General features: G+C 42.3%; 1 protein-coding gene across 1 annotated transcript in view; it reads right to left on the minus strand.

The window, feature by feature from the left end:
• LOC120917656 overlaps positions 1-25500 on the minus strand; it is a 333509-nt gene that overhangs the window by 22122 nt on the left and 285887 nt on the right. Inside the window, exons 8-11 of the mRNA XM_040329109.1 lie at positions 24363-24424; positions 22747-22798; positions 16077-16161; positions 4842-4917 (exon numbers count right to left, since the gene is read on the minus strand). Of these exons, the coding sequence (XP_040185043.1) occupies positions 4842-4917; positions 16077-16161; positions 22747-22798; positions 24363-24424 (275 nt within the window). The remainder of the gene's footprint in view (positions 1-4841; positions 4918-16076; positions 16162-22746; positions 22799-24362; positions 24425-25500) is intronic.

The following is a 25500-nucleotide window of genomic DNA, read 5'->3' on the forward strand; positions in this document are numbered from 1 at the left end:
CGGCGACGGCGCGACACGTCATCGCCAGAGGATTTCGGCGCGGATTTCAATGCGATGGTGAGTACACTCCATCGCATTAAAATCTGCTGAAATCCTCGAGAGGATTTATCCGCGGAAACGGTCCGCTGGACCGTATTCGCGGATAAATTCTATCGTGTGTATGGGGCCTAACATGTTAAAGCAGATAAGAGATTTTAGGGTTTTCACATACATTTACCGGCCACTTTATTAGATACACTTGTTCAATTGCTTGGTAACACAAATTGCTAATCAGCCAATAACATAGAAGCAACTCAATGCATTTAGGCATCTAGACATGGTGAAGACGAGTTGCTCAAGTTCAAACCGAGCATCAGAATGGTTAAGAAAGGGGATTTAAGTGACTGTGAACGTGGCATGGTTGTTGGTGCCAGACGGGCTGGACTGAGTATTTCAAAAACTGCTGATATACTGGAATTTTCACGTCTGAAAAACAAAATATCCAGTGAGTGGCAGTCGTGTGGATGAAAATGCCTTGTTGATGTCAGAGGTCAGCGGAAAATAGTCAGACTGGTTCAAGATGACAGAAAGGCAACGATAACTCAAATAACCACTAATTACAATCAAGGTATGCAGAATACCATCTCTGAACGCACAACACATCGAACCTTAAATATGTTGGGCTACAACAGCAGAAGAGCGCACCGAGGGCCACTCCTGTCAGCTAACGGGAAACTGAGGCTACAATTTCACCAAAACTGGACAATAGAAGATTTGGAAAAAATGTTACTTGGTCTGATGAGGCTTGATTTCAGCTGCAACATTCAGATGGTAGGATCAGAATTTGACGTAAACATGAAAGCATGGATCAATCCATCCTTGTATCAATGGTTCAGGCTGGGGGTGATGGTGTAATGGTGTGGGGGATATTTTCTTGGCACACTTTGGGCCCCTTGGTACCAATTGAGCATTGTTTAAATGCCACGGCCTACCTGAGTTGTTTGTGACCATGTCCATTCCTTTATGACTACAGTGTACCCATCTTCTGATGGCTCCTTCCAGCAGGATAATGCACCATGTCACAAATCTCAAATCATCTCAAACTGGTTTCCTAAACATGACAAAGAGTTTACTGTACTGTACTGTAGCTATGAGGCACTCGAGCCATGCTGTAGCTCCGTGTGTCCATTCAGACATGGAGCCCAGTTCGGCCTCACCCCCTCTCTCTCTTGATTGGCTAACAGACTTTGATTGACAGCAGTGGGAGCCATGGCACCCTGTATCCATTCAGACACGGAGAACCAACCTGGCCCCGCCCCCTCTCTCCCGTGATTGGCTGACTGACTTTGACAGCCACGGGAGCCAATTACACCGCTGCTCTGTCTCAGCCAGTCAGGAGGAGTGTGCTGGATGGCTGAGGGGATCGTGGACATCGCTGGAGAGAGATGGGGCTCAGGTAGGTAACTGGGGGGTGCTGGGGAGGCTGCTACACACACAAGGTTTTTTTATTTTAATGCATAGAATGCATTAGGATAAAAACCCTTCTGCTTTTACAACTCATTTAAGTATAACTATTAACTGTAGATGTACAATAGTCAAACCAAGACAATATACTCTACTCTGTGTGTACATCTGAACATTGATATTTAAAAACATATAAAAAATAATTCTGATGTTACCAACCCCATCCTACCACTATTCTCAGTACAGTTATTGTCAGTGTAAAGCTGGCCATAGGTGGGCAGAATTTGGAAGATCGATTTCTCAGAAAAAAAGGAAGGATGGAATTTTTTATTTAACAAGTGAATTTCTAACAGTGAATGTGGTTTTCATTTGGTAAAGTCCATTCATTCCAAAATTAAATGTTAAAAGCAAACAAAATCTTTCAAATAACATTTAATTGTTCTGAGAATTTTTGTTCCAAATTCTATCCATCTATGTCCAGCTTAACCACTTGCCGACCGCGCACCGTCGAAATACATCCACAAGGTGGCTCTGCTGGGCGAGAGCACGTAATATGACGTCCTCTCTCCCAGCCGCCACTAGGGGCGCGCGCGCGCGCCCCCCGCTCGCCCCCGACTCCCGTGCGTGTGCCTGGCGGGCGCGATCGCCGCCGGGCACACGCGATCGCTCGGTACAGAGCGGGGACCGGGAGCTGTGTGTGTAAACACACAGCTCCCGGTCCTGTCAGCAGGGGAAATGCTGATCTTCGGTTCATACACTGTATGAACAGAAGATCAGTGTTTCCCCTAGTGAGGCCACCCCGCCCCCCACAGTAAGAACACACCCAGGCATCCTTAACCCCTTCCCCGCCCCCTAGTGTTAACCCCTTCACTGCCAGTGGCATTTTTATAGTAATCCAATGCATTTTTATAGCACTGATCGCTATAAAAATGCCAATGGTCCCAAAAATGTGTCAAAAGTGTCCGAAGTGTCCGCCATAATGTCGCAGTACCGAAAAAAAAAATCGCTGATCGCCGCCATTACTAGTAAAAAAAATATAATAAAAATGACATAAAACTACCCCTTATTTTGTAAACGCTATAACTTTTGCGCAAACCAATCAATAAACGCTTATTGCGATTTTTTTTTACGAAAAATATGTAGAAGAAAACGTATCGGCCTAAACTGAGGAAAAAATATGTTTTTTTATATATTTTTGGGGGATATTTATTATAGCAAAATGTAAAAAATATTCATTTTTTTCAAAATTGTCGCTCTATTTTTGTTTATAGCGCAAAAACTAAAAACCGCAGAGGTGATCAAATACCACCAAAAGAAAGCTCTATTTGTTTGGGAGCCATGTCGCACGACCGCGCAATTGTCTGTTAAAGCGACAGAGTCCCGAATCGCAAAAAGTACTCTGGTCTTTGAGCAGCAATATGGTCCGGGGGGTAAGTGGTTAAAGAGCATTTGGCTCCCGCTGCGGTCAATCAAAGCTATGATTAACCACTTAAGACCTGGACCATTATGCAGGTTAAGAACCTGGGCCCTTTTTGCGATTCCGCACTTTGTCGCTTTAACTGACAATTGCGCGGTCGTGCGACGTGGCTCCCAAACAAAATTGGCGTCCTTTTTGCTTTCTTTTGGTGGTATTTGATCACCTCTGCGGTTTTTATTTTTTGCACTATAAACAAAAATAGAGTGACAATTTTGAAAAAAATATATATATATTTTTTACTTTTTGCTATAATAAATATCCCCAAAAAATATATAAAAAACGTTTTTTTTCCTCAGTTTAGGCCGATACGTATTCTTCTACTTATTTTTGGTAAAAAAAACACAATAAGCATTTATTGATTGGTTTGCGCAAAAGTTATAGCGTTTACAAAATAGGGGATAGTTTTATGGCATTTTTATTAATATATATTTTTTTTTTACTAGCAATGACGGCGATCAGCGATTTTTTCATGACGGCGACATTATGGCGGACACATCGGACACTTTTTTGGGACCATTGTCATTTTGACAGCGAAAGGTGCTATAAAAATGCACTGATTACTGTGAAAATGACAATGGCAGTGAAGGGGTTAACCACTAGGTGGCGCTAAGGGGTTAAGTGTGCCCTAAGGGAGTGATTCTTACTGTAGGGGGGTGTGGCTGTAGGCCTGACGTCACTGATCGTCGTTCCCTATATCAGGGAACAGACGATCAGTGTCAGTGCCACACAGAAGAACGGGGAAGGTGTGTTTACACACACCTCTCCCCATTCTTCAGCTCCTGTGACCGATCGCGGGACACCAGCAGCGATCAGGTCCGCGGATCCCGCGGGCGCGGTCACGGAGCAGGAGGCGGTCCTTAAGTGGTTAAGCAACGATGATGTTTTGAAAGGCGTCAGTTATCTTATCCTGCTTCTCTTGTCACATGAACTTTTGATTATCTGCTACAATAGAAGCTTTTATTGGAGTGCAGCTGTCCAGATTCCTTTTCTTCATTATTGCTGTCAATCAAAGTCAGCCAGCCAATCAGGAGAATAAGAGGGTGGGGCCAGGCCACAGCTCCATGTCTGAATCGACACACGGAGCTGTGAATAGCCTTTGGTGCCCCCATAGCAAGCTGTTTGCTGTGGGGGCACTCAACAGGAAGAAGAGGCCAGGACCACCAAAGAGGGACCCAAGAAGAGGAGGATCCAGGCTGCTCTGTGCAAAACCCCTACACAGGGAAAAAAAGTATAACATGTTTGTTATTATTATAGAAAAAAAAAAAAACAGAAATGTTGTTTGTTATTATGAAGGGGAAAAAAATGAGACTTTACAATCACTTTCAGGCTGGGTTCACACTACGGTTTTCCCGTCCGTCAGCCGCATACGATTTCAGTATTGAAAACGTACGGGCCCGGACGGGAAAACGTAGAGATAGACAATGCATTGCAAATCGTATGCACTCGGATGCATCCGGGTGCGTACGATTTGCTGGCAAAACGTTTTTTAAACGTACGCAAAACCGTGTTCAACCACGGTTTTGCGGTCGTTTTTAAAACAGTATGGCAACCGCATACGTTTTCCTTTAACATTAATGTTAATGGAAAACGCACATATGTACGGTGCCATACGTTCCCGTCCGTTTCAGCCGCATACGTTTTTTCATATAAATCGTATGCGGCTGACGGACGGGAAAACCGTAGTGTGAACCCAGCCTAAGTCATGTAGTAAAGTTCTGGGTCTTCTAGGCTGCTGCCATATTGGAGATATTTTCTGCAGATGTGTTTGAATAATAAGAATCTTGTATTGTTTTAGAGCTGTTCCACGGCTACATACTGTTTGTGGAGGGGGGAGTATATGTACTGTCAAGCCAGGCTATTGGAGGTAAGAACAGTCTATACATGTGGCAGATTACTGGTAGTTCAGGATTTCATTACTCACGCAGCAGTTTTTTCTCCCGTCTTTCATTTTCTAAATCAGCAGTAAGCTTCAGAATTTCATACTTCTGTGATTTTACCTAAAACATGGAACAGTAGTTGTAAGATGTTAGTATTTTTGACGGTTACTTCTTACTTATTAAAACTTCTTGGTTTAGTTAGTGTCCCTCTTAATGCTTTAAAGTATAACTTCAATTTTGTTTTTCTTTCAGCATTTCACTCAGGTAGAAAATAGGACAGCCTTACATCCTAAAACTTCTTTGAAGGCAAGTCAAAGGAAAATAGGGGAAAAGCTTTCAGTGTGCTTTTGTACTACTGTCTTATTTGCTTTACCCTTATTGCCATGAAAAATTTAAGAATTGGCAAACTAAAACTACAAATTAGTTTAAATACATATTAATTAGACAGCACCTCCTGTTGTTAAAGTGGCTGTATACCCTCATAGCATAATTGCACCTACAGGTAAGCCTACATTAAGGGTCACCTGTAGGTGCTTGCAATATCTCCTTAACATACATGGTTAAGGAGATATTTGCAGAAAAGGGGACACTGATGCGCGGGGATCGTGCCGTTTTGCGCGCATGCGCAGGAGTGACGTCATCGCCGCCCCGGCCAGTCACAGCGCCAGAGCGGCGATACCCGGAAGTCACTCCGGGTATCATGGCGGCGACGGAGGACGTGTCCGAGGACCGCTGCGGGGGCTTCGATCTACTAGCAATCTACTAGTAATTACTAGCTCATTATGCCTTTGCCTTGCAGTTTAAAAAAAAAAATATGGGGTATACAACCACTTTAATATAAATTCATACAAGGAGAGTGGGACAGCTTCTCAACCAAGGATGTAGTGACCAACACTCAAAAGGCAATTCATCCAAATAGTACATTGATAAAAGGAGAGAGAATAGGCCACATAGTGTGATAGGACCACAGGGCCAGATCCTCAAAAGAGATACGCAGGCGGATCTGCTGTTCCGCCTGCGTATCCCTTTTTCTATCTTTGGAACTGATCCACAGAATCAGTTTCCAAGAGATAAACAGAAGATCCGACATGTGTAAGGGACTTACACTGCCGGATCTTAGGATGCAGTACCGCGATGAAACCGGTCCGTCGGACCGTTTTCACCGTACATGCCTGCCAGAGGGCTTCTGTACGATGGTTGTACTAACCATCGTACAGAAGTCCGCGCGTAAACAATACGCGGGGCGTGTCCGCGTCGTCGCCGCGACTATGACGCGGCGATGACACGGAGACGTGGGCGGGCCTGCCATTTAAAGGCTTCCACGCATGCGTCGAAGTCATTCGACGCATGCGAGGGACGGCGGGCGCTCGGACATATACGGTAGGTCTGTACTGACGACCATACATGTCCGAGCGGGCAGGATTCCAGCGGATGGTTTTAAAACACGTCCAGGAATATTTGCCCGCTGGGAAAAGGCCCGGCGGGCAAATGTTTGCTGGAATTCGGCCCGCTCGCGCCTACACACGACCGAACATGTATGCTGAAACTGGCCCGCGGACCAGTTTCAGCATACATGTTTGGTCGTGTGTACGGGGCCTTAGACAAAAAAATACATTTATTGTATAAGTAACACTCACATTTGAGAAGGTGTTAAACTCCCTGGCGGTATTCCTGAGTCCGGCTCAGGGTGAATTTTTCATACCAAAAGAGGTAACCCCGAGCCAGACTTGGGATCGCATTGCAGGATACAGGGGAAGCTACTTACCTTGTCCCTGGATCCTGCGATGTGTCCCCGCTGTGTGTGCAAGCCATCATCTTGCTCGATTCACACTGGGGACTACCGAGTGCCAAGCTCCATTCCTGACCGGCGCGACACACGGGGGGCGGAGTTCAGTGCCAAATCCAAAAAGTGTCCTGCATGCAGTTTTATATTATATTTTAAAAACTGTTCTTTCTGCCTGGAAACTGGAGATTGTCCATAGCAACCAAAAAGTGTCATTTTACGTCAAAAGTGGTTTTAGACCAGCTAAAAAACAGCGATAATAAATTAGAATCACTTGCAGAATTGAGCGATAGTGATTTGTGGGGAAATTCATCATGAAACACTGAGGCCCTGTACACACGATCAGTCCATCTGATGAAAACGGACTGAAGGCTGAAGTCTGATGGTCTGATGTGCCTACACACCATCAGTTCAAAATCCGATCGAGTCCAACGCGGTGACGTAAAACACAAAGACGTGCTGAAAAAAACAAAGTTCAATGCTTCCAAGCATGCGTCGACTTGATTCTGAGCATGCGCGGGTTTTGAACTGATGCTTTTGCGTACTAACCATCGGTTTTGACCGATCGGTCATCAGTCCATCAGACCGATTTTAAAGCAAGTTCTAAAACTTTGGACTGAAGGACAAAAGTCTGATGGGCCATACACACGGTAGGTTTGGACTGATGAAACTGAACCTCAGTCCGTTTTCATCAGTTTGGACTGATCGTGTGTACAAGGCCTTAAAGTAATGACAGCGACACTTCTACAACTTTCTGTGTTTTTGATTTGATTACATTATTGAATAATTTCTATTATAATTACATTATTATTTGTTATAATTATTTATAGTTATTTATTATATTATAATTTATGATTTTGTGTTTCAAACTTTATCATACCCGGGATGTCTACTGGACTCTTGTTTGGACAGATTTAAGTGAGTTTTTCCTAAGTATTACAGGCCTACAATATAAAACGCCAAATTTCCATGCAAAATAATTGTACCGCTTTCAGCATCAAAAATCTGAAAGAATCATACCGCCAGGGAGGTTAAAAGCACGTCGATAAAATCAAATAATCACAGTGGCTTCAGCAGAGTCCGTTCAGAAGCGTTCCATCCTAATAAGGCATCATCCCAGATGATGACTTATTAGGATGAAACGCGTCGGATTGGGCTCTGCTGAAGCCACTGCGATTATTTGATTTTATCTACATGCTTTTAACACCTTCTCAAATGTGTCCATTTTTACTTATACAATAAATATATTTTTCGTCTAAATGGCTTTTGAGTTTTGGTCACTACATCCTTGGTTGAGACCTATTGGCGACAATAGTGTGACGGATCGCCGCCTCATATGTCCACATTGGAAACGGTGTATGCCGACATACTTCTCTCCCCTGGGTGTGCTACACCAAAAGCTCTGTTGACTCATTGGGTGTATGCCTAGTTGGGTTCAACGTGTCTGGTAAGCCTCTTTTTCTATTGGTGGTGGAATATCTACAGACAAACTGGTTTACAACTACTCACCTTGGAAAGTCACTTTATCCACTGGAATCACTTTATGGACTATATACTGCATTTTTCGCACCATAAGACGCACTTTTCCCCCCTCAAAAAATCAGAGGAAATGCCTGTGCGTCTTATAGAGTGAATATAGACCAGCCCCCCCTCCGCCGAATACCAGGCCGGCCGTTTGGCTCCTCAGCTAGCGTGTCCCCCCTCCTTCTCCGGGCATACCGCGCTCTGTTTCTACTCCTTCTCCAGGCACACCGTACTCTCTGTCCCCACTCCTTCTCTGGGCATAGCAGGCTCTCTTGTTCCTTCAGGCACACCGCGCTCTCTGTCCCCCTCCTTCTCCAGGCATAACAGGCTCTCTGTTCCCTACTCCTTCTCTGGGCAGCAGCATGAGCTGAGTAGAGCATTTTATTTCCTCAGATAACAACAAAACCTGGGGAATGCCCAGGGAAAAACCAAGCCTCCTTACCGACCAGCCTGCAGAACAACCAAATTAACCTGTCTAACAGTATGCGTTAAAAACAGGGGTTTTGTCCGCACGCATTTGCAAACGCATGCGTGAGCCACAGAGCCGCGCCAAGGCACCCTGTAATCTGTGGTCCTAACACTAAACAATGAGCGTCCCCACAGTGGAGGCACATGCATTCTAATGGATAGATGGGGGCAGGTGGACTGAAGGGGAGCCACCCCTCCTTAAAGGTACAGGAGCACACCAAACACCCAGCATATAGCACAATGGCTGCAAAGGTGTTGGTGCACTGCTGGACCAATATAAACACCACAGGTGAAACAAAAACGTGTCCACTGCACCCATCTATTGCTGGCAATCGCAGTTAGTGGCATAGGAAGGCTAACACAGATAACAACAAAACCTGGGGAATGCCCAGGGGAAAACCAAGCCTCTTTACCGACCAGCCTGCAGAACAACCAAATTAACCTGTTTATTAACCTGTTATTTCCTCACCCTTCTTCTGTCTGCAGCAGGAGTTGGGATTGATAAAGCAGCAGCAGGACTGAGCAGCTTGCAGAGGGGGACACTGAGTTGCAGGCAAATAGTGTGCAGTAACCTCTAGTAACTGAATGGTGAGTGGCAATGTGTAGTAACCTCTAGCAACCAATCAGCGAGCAGTAATGTATAGTAACCTCCCCACAATTTTTCTTGTTGTATTCCTCCTCTAAAACCTAGGTGCGTCTTATGGTAAGGTGCGTATAAGGCCCCGTACACACGACCAAACATGTCTGCTGAAACTGGTCCGCAGACCAGTTTCAGCAGACATGTTCGGTCGTGTGTACGGCCGACCGGACAGGTTTCCAGTGGACATTTGTCCAGCCGACCGTTTTCCAGCGGACAAATGTTTCTTAGCATGCTAAGAAACATGTCCGCTGGAAGCCTGTCCGTCGGACATGTTCGGTCCTCTGTACAGACTTACCGTACATGTCCGATCGGCCGCCATCCCTCGCATGCGTCAAAGTGATTCGACGCATGCGTGGAAGCCTTGACCTTCCAGGGCCGCGCACGTCGCCACGTAATCGTCGCTGCGACGGCGCGGCCACGTCACCGCGTATCGTGTACGCGCGGATTTCTGTCTGATGGTGTGTACAACCATCAGACAGAAATCTCCGAGCGGACATGTCCGCTGAAAACGGTCCGGCGGACCGATTTCAGCGGACAGTCCGTCCGTGTGTACGAGGCCTTATGGTGCGAAAAATACGGTAATTATGCACATGCACCTTTGATTCATGTAAATGTGTTATTATTTATCACGTATTAGTCACATTGAGTGACATGAGTGTCATTGTTAGATTAATTTTCTATATGTTTTTTTTGCACTTTAGTGAATCTTTGCTATCAGCTTTTGTCTGAACAGCAGGGGCCCTACTCTTTTCAAGCACTAGATTTAGTGCTACACTATACCATTTTTAGCCTCTTTTACTGCCATCACCATATGTCATATGTTAGTCACATCTAGGGGATTTTACACACACTCCCTGCTGCTACATCAACAGGAAATGTGTGTAAACCCCACAAGCCCACAGTTGGAAATCTGCTGAAAGCAATCAGGCAGCTGTAAAGCCCTTTTGTGACTCCTGGAACTGAGCGCTCATGTGACAGCCCCCACAATGTTTCCCAGGCTCTGCTGTTCCACCTGTGGGTGTCGCTGAGTGGAGGGGATGAAGACCAGTGAACATCTGTGTATAGCATCACTACCTGTGTGGCCAAGGAAGAAGCTAATAGAGCACAATATGCGCTCCATTAGCTTTACTGGAAGGCAGGTAAGATATCAGGGGTCTAAAAGACTCCTGACGTTTCATTAAAGACACAAAGGGGGTTATTTACGAAAGGCAAATGCCCTTTGCACTACAAGTGCAAAGTGCACTTGAAATGTGCACTTTGCACTTGAAATGCACTTGGAATTGCAGTTGCTGTAGATCCGAGGGGACATGCAAGGAAAATAAAAAACAGCATTTTAGCTTGCACATGATTGGATGATAAAATCAGCAGAGCTTCCCCTCATTTCAGATATACCCCTCAGATTTACAGTGACTGAACTTCCAAGTGCACTTTCAGTGCAATTTCAAGTGCACTTTGCACTTGTAGTGTCCTCAGGGCCCACTAACAGGCCAGATTTGATGTATTACCTTGGGGAGATGCAGACTAGAAAACTGCAACCACTGAGCAGCAAATGATATCACTTGTGATGTATTTCAGTTATCTTGCAAACCTGGCCTGTTAGTGGGCCCTGAGGCTGGGTTCACACTGGTCCGACAAACGCTCCGACATTGGGAGCTCATGTCGCATGACGTGTGAAAATCAATGTTTCCCTATGAGAGCCGTCTTAACTGGTTCTACACAAGTCGGTCCGACTTTTAAAATGCTCCCTGTACTACTTTGGTCCGACATTGATCCTACTTCAGCCCATTGAATATCATTGAAGGCGGATCAATGAAGGAGCCTTGTCCTTACCATCCAACTTTTGACATCCGACATTGTGATTACAGCAGCAGTAAAAGGAATTTATCTCACTCAGGGATTGTTTTGATTGGTCAAAGAACAATTCAGACTATCACAAAGTCGGATCAAAGTAGTATCATGTTCATGAAAGTCGGATGGATGTAGGACCAATGTAGGACCGATGTTGCAGAGCAAAGTAGGATGAAAGTTGTACTGCCATTGTGTAGTATAGTGTGAACCCAGCCTAAGGACAGGGCCCACTGCCGTAATACATGACTAAGAAATCAGTAAATGTAAATGTTTTGATAATATGGAACAGGAAATGACCTGCAGCTATAAATAAAATGTGCATACATATTTGTGAAAATGTCTCTATAAGTCCTGTTTAGGTGCCCTTAAACTTTTCCAGAATAGTCTGTCAAATAAAGGCCGTGGGGTGGTATTATTATGATTATACTTTCTATTGCAAAGAGTAATTTTATTCAAGATGTTTGTAATTTATTTTACTTCACTTTTATTTAAAGGGTGTAATTTATAACGAATATGATAATTTAGCCCCTAGAGGACATTGTTTTAATGGCATTCACTGAACAAAAACCCATACTATGACAGAATATAATGACCACGGTTCATTCAAGTTTACTTTAAAAAGAAAAAAACATAAGCACTTATGATTGATATATTCAAGTAAATATGTGGTGGGTCCCTTGAAGGCCATGTGCTACACTACTTCGAGGAAGACCTAATGAAAACGCACTATTTCATTTTACAAATAAATAAAGCCTTGAAGTTAAGAGAAATTTAATGCCTACAAGGAAGCTAAAAAGCTCCATCAATTTAAACATGTTTCAGATTTTCCTTTTCTGTTATTAAGACCCAATTAAGACCTACATCTGCATAGTACAAACATTAGCTCGATATTACAGAAGGACTAGATGTTTTCAAACAGATATGTAGCCATGGCACCCAATTGTCCTTGATTTTCGAGGAACTGTTGTGCCGCAGACACACACTCGGAGCTTGTTGCCGGAAATTCTGACCGTGTGTAGGCTCCATCGGACATTTGCTGTCGTAATTTCCGTCAACAAAAATTTGAGAGCTGGTTCTCAAATTTTCCGACAACAAAATCCGTTCTCGTAAATTCCGAGCGTGTGTAGACAATTCCAACGCACAAATTCCACCCATGCTCTGAATCAAATACGAGACGGAAGCGCTCGTTCTGGTAAAACTAACGTTCGCAATGGAGATAGCACATTCGTCAAAAAAAACAGATACGAACCCTAAGCACAAACTGAAGAGCAGTAACGGACTGAAAAGCACGAGGCTGAAAAGCGTGAATCGTCTCTCACCCAACTTCTACTAACACAAGATTAGCAGAAGGAGACCAAAGGTTAGTACACTTGGTATTGAACTTCCCCTTTATGGTGTAGTTTTACGTGTTGTACGTGACCGCGTTCCTGGCAATCGGAATTTTCGACAACATTTGTGAGACCGTTGTGTATGCAGGACAAATTTGAGCCAACATCCGTCGGAAAAAAAATCCACGGTTTTGTTGTAAGAATGTTCGATCGTCTGTACACAGCATTAGAACTTTTAGAACAAAGTACCTCTATTCTCGTTATTTGTCCCTCAATTTGATCTAATGTATATACCTGCAAAAAATGTATATATAGCTATTAAAAAGTGTTTTAGTACACTAAATCTTTCATCCGGTTTCTAAACTGTTGCATTTAAAGACTCCATACGCCAATATAAGGTAATAGATTTTTTACTGTTCCTATGTACAGTTGTGTGAAAATGTATTTGTCCCCTTTCTGATTTTCTATTTTTTTGCATATTTGTCACACTTAAATGACTCAGATCAGCAAACAATTTTATTATTACACAAAGATAACCTGAGTAAATACAAAATGTAGTTTTTAAATGATTGTTTCATTTATTCAGGCAAAAAAGCTGGCCAAACCTGTTTGGCTTTATGTGAAAAAGTAATTGCCCCCTAAACCTAATAACTGATTTTGCCACTTATGGTGGCAACAACTGCAATCAAGCATTTGTGATAACTGGCAATGAGTCTTTCACATTGTTGTGGAGCAATTTTGGCCCACTCTTCTTTGCAGAATTGTTTTAATTCAGCCACATTGTAGGGTTTTCAAGCATGAAGGGCCTGTGTAAGGTCATAATACAGCATCTCAATTGGATTTGATTAGGCCACTCCAAAACCTACATTTTGCTTTGTTTGAACCATTTGGAGGTGGACTTGCTGTTGTGTTTCAGATCATTGTCCTTCTGCATAACCCAAGTACACTTAAGCTTGAGGTCACAAACTGATGGTTGGATATTTAGGATTTTCTGGTAGAGCTCAGAATTCATGGTTCTATCAATTATGGTAAGTCATCCAGGTCCTGAAGCTGCAAAGCAGCCCCAAACCATCACGCTACCACCACCATGTCTGACTGTTGGCATGATGTTCTTATTACGAAATGCTGTATTCGTTTTATGCCAGATGTAAACGGACGCACACCTTCCAAAATGTTAACTTTTTTGTCTCATTAATCCACAGAATATTTACCTAAAAGTCTTGGGGATAATCAAGATGTTTTTTGGTAAATGTGAGATGAGCCTTTGTATTCTTTTTGGTCAGCAGGGGCTTTGGCCTTGGAACTCTCCCATGGATGCCATTTTTGCCCAGTCTCTTTCTTATTGTTGAATCATGAACATGGATCTTACCTGAGGCAAGTGAGGCTTGCAGTTCTTTAGATGTTGTTGAGGGTTGTTTTATGACCTCCTGGATGAGTCATTGTCATGCTCTTGGAGTAATTTTTGTAGGCCGGCCACTCCTGGGAAGATTCACCACTGTTCCAAGTTATCTCAATTTGTAGACAATGGCTCTCCTGTGGATCACTGGAGTTCCAAAGCCTAAGGCCCCATTCACACCTAGGCGTTTTTACGCCTGAAGCGCACTGCTCACAAACGCCTGAGGGGAGAATTAACATTATTCCCTATGGTGACTGTACGCCCGAACGCCCGAACGCCTGTCGCTCGAAGCTCAAACAAGTCCCGGACCTTTTTTTGTCGCGCGTATCGTGCGGTTTGGGCGTATTTGAGCGTTTTTTTTTTCCATAGAAAGTAATGGGAAACGCGCGAATTGAGCGTATCGCGCGACAACAGGCGTTTGCTACGGGCGTTTCGTCGCTTTAATAAATAGAACTTGTCGCCCATGCAGAAGATTAAAAAAATCTACCAACATAGCAACAAGTGATGAAAAGATGATCATTTTTCCTATTGGCTAAAATAAAAAACGCCGAAGTACAAAAACGTCGCACGACGCTGTATGCAAACGCGCAAATACGCGCGACAAAACGCCAGAAAAAAACGCCCAAAAAAACGACCGAACGACCAACGCTCAGGTGTGAATGCAGCCTTAGACATGGCTTTGAAACCCTTCCTAGACCGATACATGTACATTACTTTGTTTCTAATCTGTTCTTGATTTTTTTTTTAGATTGTGGCATTATGTGTGGCTTTTTATGATCTGTTAGTGTGCTTTACTTTGTCAGACAGCTACTATTTAGGTGATTTATTGATTCAACAGGTCTGGCAGTAATCAGACCTGGGTGTGGCAAGTGAAATTGAATCCATCTTTCCAAAAAATTGTGGTTAATCAAAGTTCATTCATGATTCAGCATTGGAGGGGCAATAATAAATGAAATAATAATAAAAAAATTGCAACTTGGATTTACTCGGGTTGACTTTGTGTAATATTAAAATTTGTTTCATGATCTGAATCATTTAAGTGTGAGAAATATGCAAGCAAAAAAAAAAATCAGGAAGGGGGCAAATACTAGTTCACACAACTATATACATTTTAAAGGAATTGTAAAGGCAGAAGTTTGTTTTATCTTAATGCATTCTATGTGTAGCAGGCTCTCCAGCACCCCCTAATTACTTACCTAAACCCCATCTCTCTCCAGCAATGTCCACGGGTGTGTTAGCCGTCCGGGACTCTCCTCCTGATTGGCTGAGACACAGCAGAGGCTCCCGCGGCTGTCAAAGTAAGTAAGCCAATCAGGGGATAGAAGGTGCGGTCCTTGTCTGAATGGACACACGGAGCTGTGACTCGGCTCGGGTGCCCCCATAGCAAGCTGCTGGCTGTGGGGTCACACAACAGGAGGGAGGGGCCAGGAGCACAGAAGAGGACACTCGAGAAGATGAGGATCCAGGCTGTTCTGTGCAAAACCAACTGCACAGAGGAGGTAAGTATAACATGTTTGTTATTTTTATTTTTTAAACAAGACTTTACAATCACTTTAAATTTGCATTTGTTTTTGCAGCACTTAAATAAAAACATGGTAACCCCTTGTGCTATCTAATAAGCAAGAAAAGTTGCTACAGCCTGGAGTACATTGATTATTTAACTTTTCTATAAAAAAAAAAAAAAAAAAAAAACACGAAAAAAACCCCCACTAAAATTACACTTTAACAATCTGATTGCCATCCTAAAGAATATGAGTGAGCGGCCATAGAGATAAAGTCTGAGGCCGCGTACACACGGTCATTCCAAACCGATGAGAATGGTCCGACGGGCCATTTCCATTGGTTCACCGCTGAAGTGGCCTGATGGTCTGATGGTGCGTACACACCATCGTTCCAAAAACCGATCGGGTCAGAACGCGGTGACGTCAAACACACGACGTGCTGAATAAAACAAAGTTCAATGCTTCCAAGCATGCGTCGACTTGATTCTGAGCATGCACGGGTTTTGAACCGATGCTTTCTGTACTAACCATCGGTTTGGACCGATCGGGCAGAGGGCCATCGGTTCGATTTTGAAGCATGTTTTAAAATTTTGGACCGAAGGACAACAGAACGATGGGCTATACACACCGTCGGTTTGGACCGACGAAACTGAACCTCGGTCTATTCTCATCAGTTTTGTCCGACCGTGTGTACGCGGCCTAAGGGTTCCGTTTTCACAAGGACCCGGAGACTGGGTTTATATAAAATATGTATTGGGCTACTGTAGCGCAGAATATGACTGTCATTCACCTGCTTCCTCAGAGCTTTAATTTCTTGCAGTATCCTCCTCATGAATATAGCCTGGGCTTCATGAGCAGCCATTGACTTTTCCCTCCTAAATAGAACAGAAATAGAACAGAAATTATATTATATTAGAGAATATTTTCACTTTACACTACATTTTAGCATAATATTTATAGTTTTGCAGAAAAAATTAATTCAAAACATTTGCAGGAGCTTCTTCTTAAGTTGGTAAGATGCGGTCTTTCCAGTAAATAGCTAACACTGTGCATGACAATCCATTTAATCATGCGTCTTACATATATGTTTCACTGCATAAACATTTATTAAAGCAGAAATAAACTCCACTATACTTTGCTGCAATAATACAAAAATCTGCATTTCTATCCCTGTATATGTTCTTTGATGTCCAAAAATAAAAGATTTAGCGGTATTCGCTTATCTCTGAAAACAGTTCATTTTACGACCCCTCACCCTGTAAGTTGAAGGCTGCGCTATCTTAGCGTCTGTTTAGATCTGCAGTTGCTATGCTGCTGTTCATGTGGGCTGCTATGATGAAGCCATTTGAGCGCTTGAAAGCAGTCAAAAACTGACATAAGCACACTGGCAACTGCTATGGCTGTTACCAGAAGCATGTCTTAAAAGATGCATACACTGTGCATGCGCTAGTAGGCAAAATCTAAATAAGAACACTACAGAAAGCAACATTTGTATATTTAATAAAGATTTAAAGCAGAACTAAACTTAACCTTTTCGCTACTACTAATTTAAAGCTTACATTGACAGCTGCAGGAGGTGTTACACACACTATCTGTAGCAGCAGTGATGGCTGGTGCCATATTTTTGGGGGGCCGGCGGCAATCCATCTGATGCCAAGTCCCCCCCCCCCCCTGATCGGCCGGTCGACAGCCCTGCCGCATTTACCCCATCTAGGACGTGGGCTTCCTCCTGGCTTCACCCTGCGTCTCCTCATTCATGGTGGATTCCCTTGCATCTCCTCCCTCCTCGGCGGCCAATAGGATTGCTTTTTCTCTTGACCAGGACCCGCTTACTGAGCCAGGATTGGCCGAGAGGAGAATCAGGAAGACAACAGCGAATATTAAGTAGCTATTGTCACACAACTGGGTGGGCTCAGGGCACAGTGCTCTGTGCCCCGAGCTGATCCTTTTTTAAAGCCAATTAGAGCTTCCGGCCATAATCATGTGCTTCTGGAAAAAAAAAACATAGGAATCCATGTGTCCGGCGCCCTGCTTGTAGGGGTCGGGTGCATGGATTGGGGGGAGGGAGGGGGCGGCGTCCCTGCACCTCATATGAACGGGCTACCGCTCTGTAGCAGGCAGGAATGTGTGTAAACCACCCCAGAATTGCTTCCAGAAACACCCGCTGCATAACCCACTGATCATATTTCCTGGGCTTTTTTTTTTATTATTGAAATAACACCCAAGCACTTACACTCATCACCCCCCCCCCCCCCCCACGGTGTGTACGCGGCAGTAGAGTCTCTGAAAAACTGGGACAAGCCCAACCCACTAAAATCTGCTCACAACTAAAATATTAGTTTAAAATTGCTCATCCTGTATTTCAATAAATATAAAGTGAGCTTCAAAATAAAATAAAACCTGGTAATTCTGGATGGTAGTTTATTTTTAAAAACAGAAAATAAAATAGTTTGACAGAAGATACACATACCATACTATGATTTCGTATTTTCCATGCCTAAATTAAGCTTGCTGTATTTGAACTATGTCAGGAAAACATAATGTTGACCTTGGAATATTGGAAGTTATTATACAGACCGAAGAGTGTGACATATTTGGCCACAGACAAGGACCATTCGCTAAAAATAAACACAGACGGGGTAGTACTTGTCAGATTTGGCAAACATTTAAATATAAAAGTGCTAACTGCAACTTTCCATTGGTCAAAACGTAAATAACTATTGCGTTTAAAAATAATTTTTAGAAGTAAAAATTCTTCTGTGTGGTAATAAAAAGTCCTCCATCTGGAGATCGCTTCAAATGCAGACTACTTACAACGATGACTTGTTAAAATGTTGAAGCCTTGCCATAAAAATAAAAATCTATATGAGAACAATTTATTTTTTTAATAATGACGGTAGGTGTCCAGCTGCTGTTTACAAATGTGCCAAAACAGTAGAGCCAAAATCAGAGAAGGTAATTTCCTTGTCAAATTTGTTTATTAAAGTTTAACAAATCACAAAGATAAGTAAAGGTTGCGCTTAAGTGAATGAATCTACAAATTTAGAAATTACAAACAATAATGTGCCACATGATCCGTGATAGGAAACCATATCATATTTCATATAAGATATTAAACTTAATTTGAAAAAAAATATAACTGAAAAAAAATGGTAATTGATATTCAACAGTTCATCAATGGTGACTAAAGAAAATAATAAAAAGTCCTAAACAGGTGTGACTCTTCTTGTGAAGTATGATAAATCTTCTCAAAATAAATTCAAAAGATAAACCTTCACCAACTGAAAAATTGGTCACCCAAAGTGCTCAAGTATAAATCCTGCTTACCAGATGAAATTGACCACTTTAACTAAAAAGTAGGTCTGATGCGCTTGTGTGCAAGACACTGCCTGCTGACAATGATGGATTGTGAACAGAAAAGATAACTTCCTGCCGCCGGAGATCAATAAGTGGGATATATGCAGAAAACAACAGAGGAATCGAAAATAGTGCAATCCCATTTATTATAAAAAGTAAAAATTTTAAATGCCAAATTTTTTTTTAGTTAAAGTGGTCAATTTCATCTGGTAAGCAGGTTTTATACTTGAGCACTTTGGGGGACCAGTTGTTCAGTTAGTGAAGGTTTATCTTTTGAATTCCTTTGAGAAGATTCATCATACTTCACAAGAAGAGTCACACCTGTTTAGGACTTATTATTATTTTCTTTATCACCATTGATGAACTGTTGAATATCAATTACCATTTTTTTTCAGTTATATCTTTTTTTTTTTCGAATTAAGTTTAATATCTTATATGAAATATGATATGATATTTATATTGGTTTCCTATCATGAATCATGTGGCACATTATTGTTTGTAGTTTCTAAATTTGTAGATTCATTCATTTGAGCGCTCCCTTTACCTATTTTTCACTTGATCTAAAGCACATTCACTTTAGTAGGGATAGCAGCTGTAATTTTATTTATTCTTATTTAATTGTTATTTGCACAATTCACAAGGCGCAAAGTACACACACCTTTACAAATCACAAAGATAGGCACAAAATCAGTGCTAGAAAGTAATGTAACATGTCAAGGTATACTAAACAACTAATGCTCCACAATTTAACTGAAATTAGCCAATTTTGCATAGTCTGTTTTAGGATTAGCAGTGTAGATAATATTTTATAGTTTTGTTCAATAGAGGCTGGAATCTAAAATGGATAATAAAGATATAATAAACCCTCAGATGAGTAAAAAGTTACAACTAAACTAAAATATGCATCAGTAAAGAGTGATAAGGGATTATCACTGTTATAAAGCTCCTAGGAGCTTATGTCTATGATTTTATGAAATGAAGTAGAGTATACTTTACAAAAGTATTGCTATTTAAACCTAAAGGGAAAAAAAAGATAGCGAAAGGTATGATGAAAAGAAAGGTAGAAGGAAGAGAAAAGAGAGTAAAATAAAAAGTAGAAGTGATATTAAGAATCCCCGGGGCTGAGTGTGTTAATAACCATATGGCTACAGAAGAGAGTACATATGTATGTGAGTATAATTATCAAGGTATCAACGGGGCTTCATCAAAGTTTGATGGTAAATAGTGAGTCACCCAAGGGAGCCATATACTCTTAGGCCTCGTACACACGACCGGATCTGTCCGCTGAAACTGGTCCGCGGACCAGTGTCAGCGGACAGATCCGATCGTGTGTACAGGCTAGCGGACAGATATCTGGCGGACAAATGTTTCTTAGCATGCTAAGAAACATGTCCGCTGGAAAGCTGTCTGGCGGACATGTCCGCTGGTTAGTACACCTAACCAGCGGACAGATATCTCCCGCATGCGTCGAATGGATTCGACGCATGCGTGGAAGTATTTTACTTCCTGGTTTGGTGACGTGGCGGCGTCAATGTCACCGCCACGTCACCGCGCTGTCTGTCCGCGGGGATTTCGGTCTGACGGTGTGTACAAGCCATCAGACCGAAATCTCCGAGCGGACATGTCCGATGAAAACGGTCCGGCGGACCGTTTTCATCGGACTGTCCGCTCGTCTGTACGGGGCCTTAAAGTAACTTATTTTGTCTTGAGCTATAACCTCTATTTTGGCATGAACCATGGCTTGATTGATTCTATGCTTGGTTTAATTTAATACCAAATTCTAAGGCCCCGTACACACGACCGAACATGTCCGCTGAAACTGGTCCGCTGAGGCCCAATTTGGACATTTTCCCTTAAGGGTGTACTCGCTTTTGTTTAGACATTAATGGCTGTGCAGTGTGTGTTGAGTGATTTTGAGGGGACAGCAAATTTACACTGTTATTTAAGCTGTATACTCAATATTTTACATTGTAGCAAAGTGTAATTTCTTCTGTGTTGTCACATGAAAACATATTATAAAATATTTACAAAAATGTGAGGGGTGTACTCACTTTTGTGAGATAATATATATATATATATATATATATATATATATATATATATATATATATATTGTAATAGTGAGAGGCTGTCTGTGTGAGACTACATCCCTGGTGTGGGGGGACTTCGTGCCTGACGGACTGGGAGGCTAGTAGACCTGAGGTGACACGTCAGGAAGTCCTGAAGTCTGGGAGACAGTGGCCTGGACATTGTTGAGGCCAGGAGTGGGCCAGGTTTAGCAGGTAACGGCAAGGCAAAGTAAGCCTAGGAGCCTTGGCATTTTTTGGTCATGTGAACTTTACTGGAAGTTTCTGTGCGCCACAATTCTGCACTAACATCTGCAGCATCCAGACTGTCGTTGGACCACCCATCATGCAAGGACCTACAGCAGGCACCCTTGTCACTCCCTGACCTGCTACACCCTTTCACCAACTTCAGGGGCTGTTGGGCAGGAGGTGTAAGGATACCCCCTTAGTCAGCTCAGCCTCTACCAGGTATGTGACACTAATCGTGGACTGTAGGGAAAGAGAAATTGCACATACAAGGTATGTTCAAGTCAAACGACTAGAAGGATAAGTAACAACCAAAAGTTAACGTGAAACATTCTTAAATTGTTTGTAAAGGCAATTTTTTCCCCATTAAATAACAAACATGTCATACTTACCTGCTCTGTGCAATGGTTTTGCACAGAGCAGCTCCAATCCTCCTCTTCTCGGGTCCCCTGCCAGCGATCTGGGCCCCTTCACCCTGCTGAGTGCCCCTATAGCAAGCCACTTGCTATGGGGGCACTCATTTGTGATCGCTCCAGAGCCCTGATTTCTGTGTCCATAAAACACAGAGAGTGCGTTCAGCCCCTGCTCCTTGTGATTGACAGCAGCGGGAGCCAAAGAACTCTTGTGCAAATCACTGGATCGAGATCGGGTTCAGGTAAGTATTGGGGGGGCTGAGGGGGAAGCTGCAGACTGAATGTTTGTTACCTTCCTGCATAGAATGTAGGAAGGTAACAAATCTTCAGCCTTTAGAACCACTTTAGGCCTTGACTTCAGGGAAATTAAGGTTGGATAAATAAGGTACAGTATGTCTGAACAAGATGGTTGACCAGTTAACAGCCAGAGGCTTACGTGGAACACCCTTAACCCTTGAGTTTAGGGAGAGGGAAGTCCATAAATAACACTCTACCTTGCGGATCATATCAGTGCTCAGCTTCCATGGTAAGATGGCAGTGGCAAGAATTTTACAATGATGCCCAATGGTACCTATTGTGAGGTAACCCTAACTGTTTCAGCCCGACCAACTTTACTCAGTGCACTTGAGCACTCAGAGACTGGGTCACACCAGAGACTGTACAATGGCTCTAAATCTGGAGAGTGCTCTGTGGCTAACAGTACATAGAGGCCTGGAAAGTATCACAATGCAGAGCCATAGGAATCAGGAAATCGACCATTGCACGGAAGTTGCCTTCCAGGCTAACCCTGTTATCTTCAGTCTAGTCTTTAAAACTGTTGCTGAAGTTAAGCTGATCTGGAAACCTACTGTGTAGAGATAAGCTCAAGCAGCATTTTACAAAATCATGAATGAAGTTACTGATAAGTAAATATTAGCAGAGCATCATAAATGAGGAAACAAAATGTAAAAAGGCAAAATTATAGTTGGAGCCTTTCTCAGCACAACTGTCCCAAAAAAGGTGTCCAACCTCCTATGACACTACCAAAAAACTTTGACAGGGATTGGTTTAAATGCTTCTTTTTGCCAGTGTCTAAATCTCCTGAAGGTGTCAGTATAACCCAATCATCTAAGAATTACTACATTCCTGTGTCTTTCAATGGCAATAAAGAAATGTAGTTTTTATATAATCGAGTACTTTAGCAAAAGAAATATTATTTAGTTACGGTTTACATCTACTTTAAAAACCCGATGAAAGCCAATGCTGTCTTTTACAGTAGTTTACAAAGTCAGTATTAATTTTCTCTTCCTTATTTGTAGTGAAACTATTCAAGATACCAAATGCCATGTTACAAGTATGCTATGCCTGAAGTACCCAGCATTTCCCCTGTTAACATTACCACTGTGTCATCTCAGCTTCTAAATCTTCTGTATCCAAATGAGAGGCTTGGCCTAAAAATAAACACAGAATTTAAATATATTAAATAAAAGTTAAAGGACCTTTCAACCTTTCAACTAATAATTAATAGTACAGTCTTGGTTGGATACCAGCTAGGTTAAATAAGCAACTGGCTTCCACAAAAGAACTGCACCCAACTTCTGCAGCCATTTTGAGAGAATTTCCGATTTTTTAGGAAATTGCCTATCTCCTTTAGGCTCCATTCACACCTAGGTGTTTTTACGCCCGACGCTATTGCAGCCTGAAATACGCTGGAGGGGTGATTTAACATTGTCGGCTATGGAGATGGTTCACATCTCCACGCCAAACGCCAAAACGCTGTACGCCTGAAGCTCAAAACAAGTCCCGGAATCTTTTTTTCAGGCAGCTTCAGCGTTCAGCATAGCCGATAATGTTAAATCACCCTTCTGGCGTATTTTAGGCTAAAAAACTATGCGTTTTGTCGTGGCAAATCGCGGGACAAAACGCCGCAATTTGTCGTGGCAAATCGCGGTACAATACGCCGCGTTCAGGTGTGAATGCCTTATTGTACATTACTTTACAAGATGTGAAGCTCTTCTTCATGCACCCTAGATAGGGATGCAATTCTTGTTGCAGCATGAAGACCAGAACTCTGACAATAAAATGCTAAACCATCAGCTCCAGTCATTTTTGTGTTTATTAAAAGTCAGCAGTAAAAACTGTAGCTGCTAACTTTTAATAAACACACACTCACCTGTCCCAGGATCCAGTAATGTGCTTACCTGAGCCGTCCCTTGCCTCTGTCTTCTCTCTCCAGTGCCAATGGCATTTTAACTGTGGGCACCCGGCTGTGACAGCTTGTGGCTTCCCAGCCTGGTGCTCACTGTGCATGCTCAAGCCGCACTGCGTATTGTGACCGGTCCTGCAGTTTTCCAGGATCTGTGACGTGTCCCAGATGATTGCAGGGAGGGAGGGGGAAAGGAGAACTTCCAGTCAGATTGCCTAGGTGAGCAGAAGTGGGAGCAGGTACTTGTCAAAATCAGGAACCCCCCTCAAAAAAGTGCTATTTGGGGGGGGCCTCAAAGCAGAAATTCCCCTTTTGGGTGGGGCTCCTCTTTAAGGTCCCTGAAGAATAAGAAGTCAGTGGGTGATTCAGCCAACAGGAATGAAATATCAGCTATGTAAGGACTTTAAACCAAAAATTAATTCAAACAGTATATATATAAATGTTCAATTAAACAACATAGTGAAGCTAAACCCTTCAAAGTAATGACCCTAAATGGCAATGTTTATCAGTTTCTTTTCGAGAAGTATGGCACCAGCACACCAAGGATCTCCAGAACAGGTCTAAAGCTTTATTCAGCAATCACATCATAGTTACAAAAGCAAAGTCTCGGAGCCTTGCAGGACCACTTTCATCAGGCATGTGACATCATACTTGCAGCGACAACCAAAAATTTCCCTTCACTATGGTCCCAGTAACAGTGTTGGAGGAACAGGATATGTAAAACGGCTTTCCGTAATCTCTAATCACTGAGAAATGCATTTACATTTAAAGCAAAATACACCATGTTAATGTGTTTCACAGACTCTCACCCAGAGAAAATGGAGGGAAGTAACTCATTGTTGTTGTATTTGTCCAATCCTGCGCAAGGTCTCTACAAATGTAAGAAAACAACTGTAAAATTTGTAATAAATGGCACGCACACTGTTTTTGAAGGAAGAGTTTTATAGCTTTTATTAACCAATTATAGCCTGTAATATTATGAGAACAGTTAACACAAAATTTCAGTGACTGAAGAACAATAAAAAAATACATATATATTTTAAACATTTAAAAATTATAAATTTTATAGTGTTACAACAGTCCTTGGAGCATCTGGTTTGCAAATGTTCTTTTCCACTGCCAGCCTCCAAGCTAGTAGTAGGTAAGCACATTCAACTGGACTTGTTTTGCAATGTTGAAAACGTTATGTAGCTTCTACAGTTCCAATGTCTGTCAGGAAGATAGCCCAAAATTGATATCGATACTGGAAACAGACTTCTTAATCCAATCACCATGGAATGTGTAGATGTTGACTGTCCAAGAATAGGATGAGAGGTGTGAAAGATGTGAAACCACCCTGTTCGAGTTAAATAAACACATCCATATGGGTGGATTTGCTAAAGGCAAATAGATTGTGTACTTTGATAGTGCAGGTACACTCATTTTCATCAGAGCATAGTACATGTGCTGATTTCTATCATCCAATCATGTGCGCTGATTGGATGTTCTTTAGAAAGCAAAGCTTTTCCATATTTAATGAGCTTTGGGGAAAATAAGTGCAATTGCATTTGCACAGTCTATTTGCCTATAGTAAATCCACCGCTTAGTGTCAAGAAGTCTGCATAAATGTTACTTCTTTGATTTACATGACTAAAGATATGTACTGCTCTCAAATCACCAAGAAATTTTAAAACTACATTATATGTGAAAGACAGATGTAGTGGCTATAAATGCTGGGGTATTCTTCTGACATTCATTGAAACTGAAGACATGGCTTGGAGAAGCTATTAAACATTACAGTACAAGTCAAGATGAATTTGGCTAAGGCAGCCCACGCATGACTCCGTTTTTTTTCCTTCAACCAGCAGGGTGAAGGAAAAAAACGGACCTGATTCGTCCATGTACACATTCAAAGTAGATGAGCTATTTTATTAAAACAATGGGGAGACTTCCCCGTCGTCAGAATAC

The sequence above is a fragment of the Rana temporaria genome, chromosome 11 (assembly GCF_905171775.1).
Source record: "Rana temporaria chromosome 11, aRanTem1.1, whole genome shotgun sequence".
NCBI classification, from domain to species: domain Eukaryota; kingdom Metazoa; phylum Chordata; class Amphibia; order Anura; family Ranidae; genus Rana; species Rana temporaria.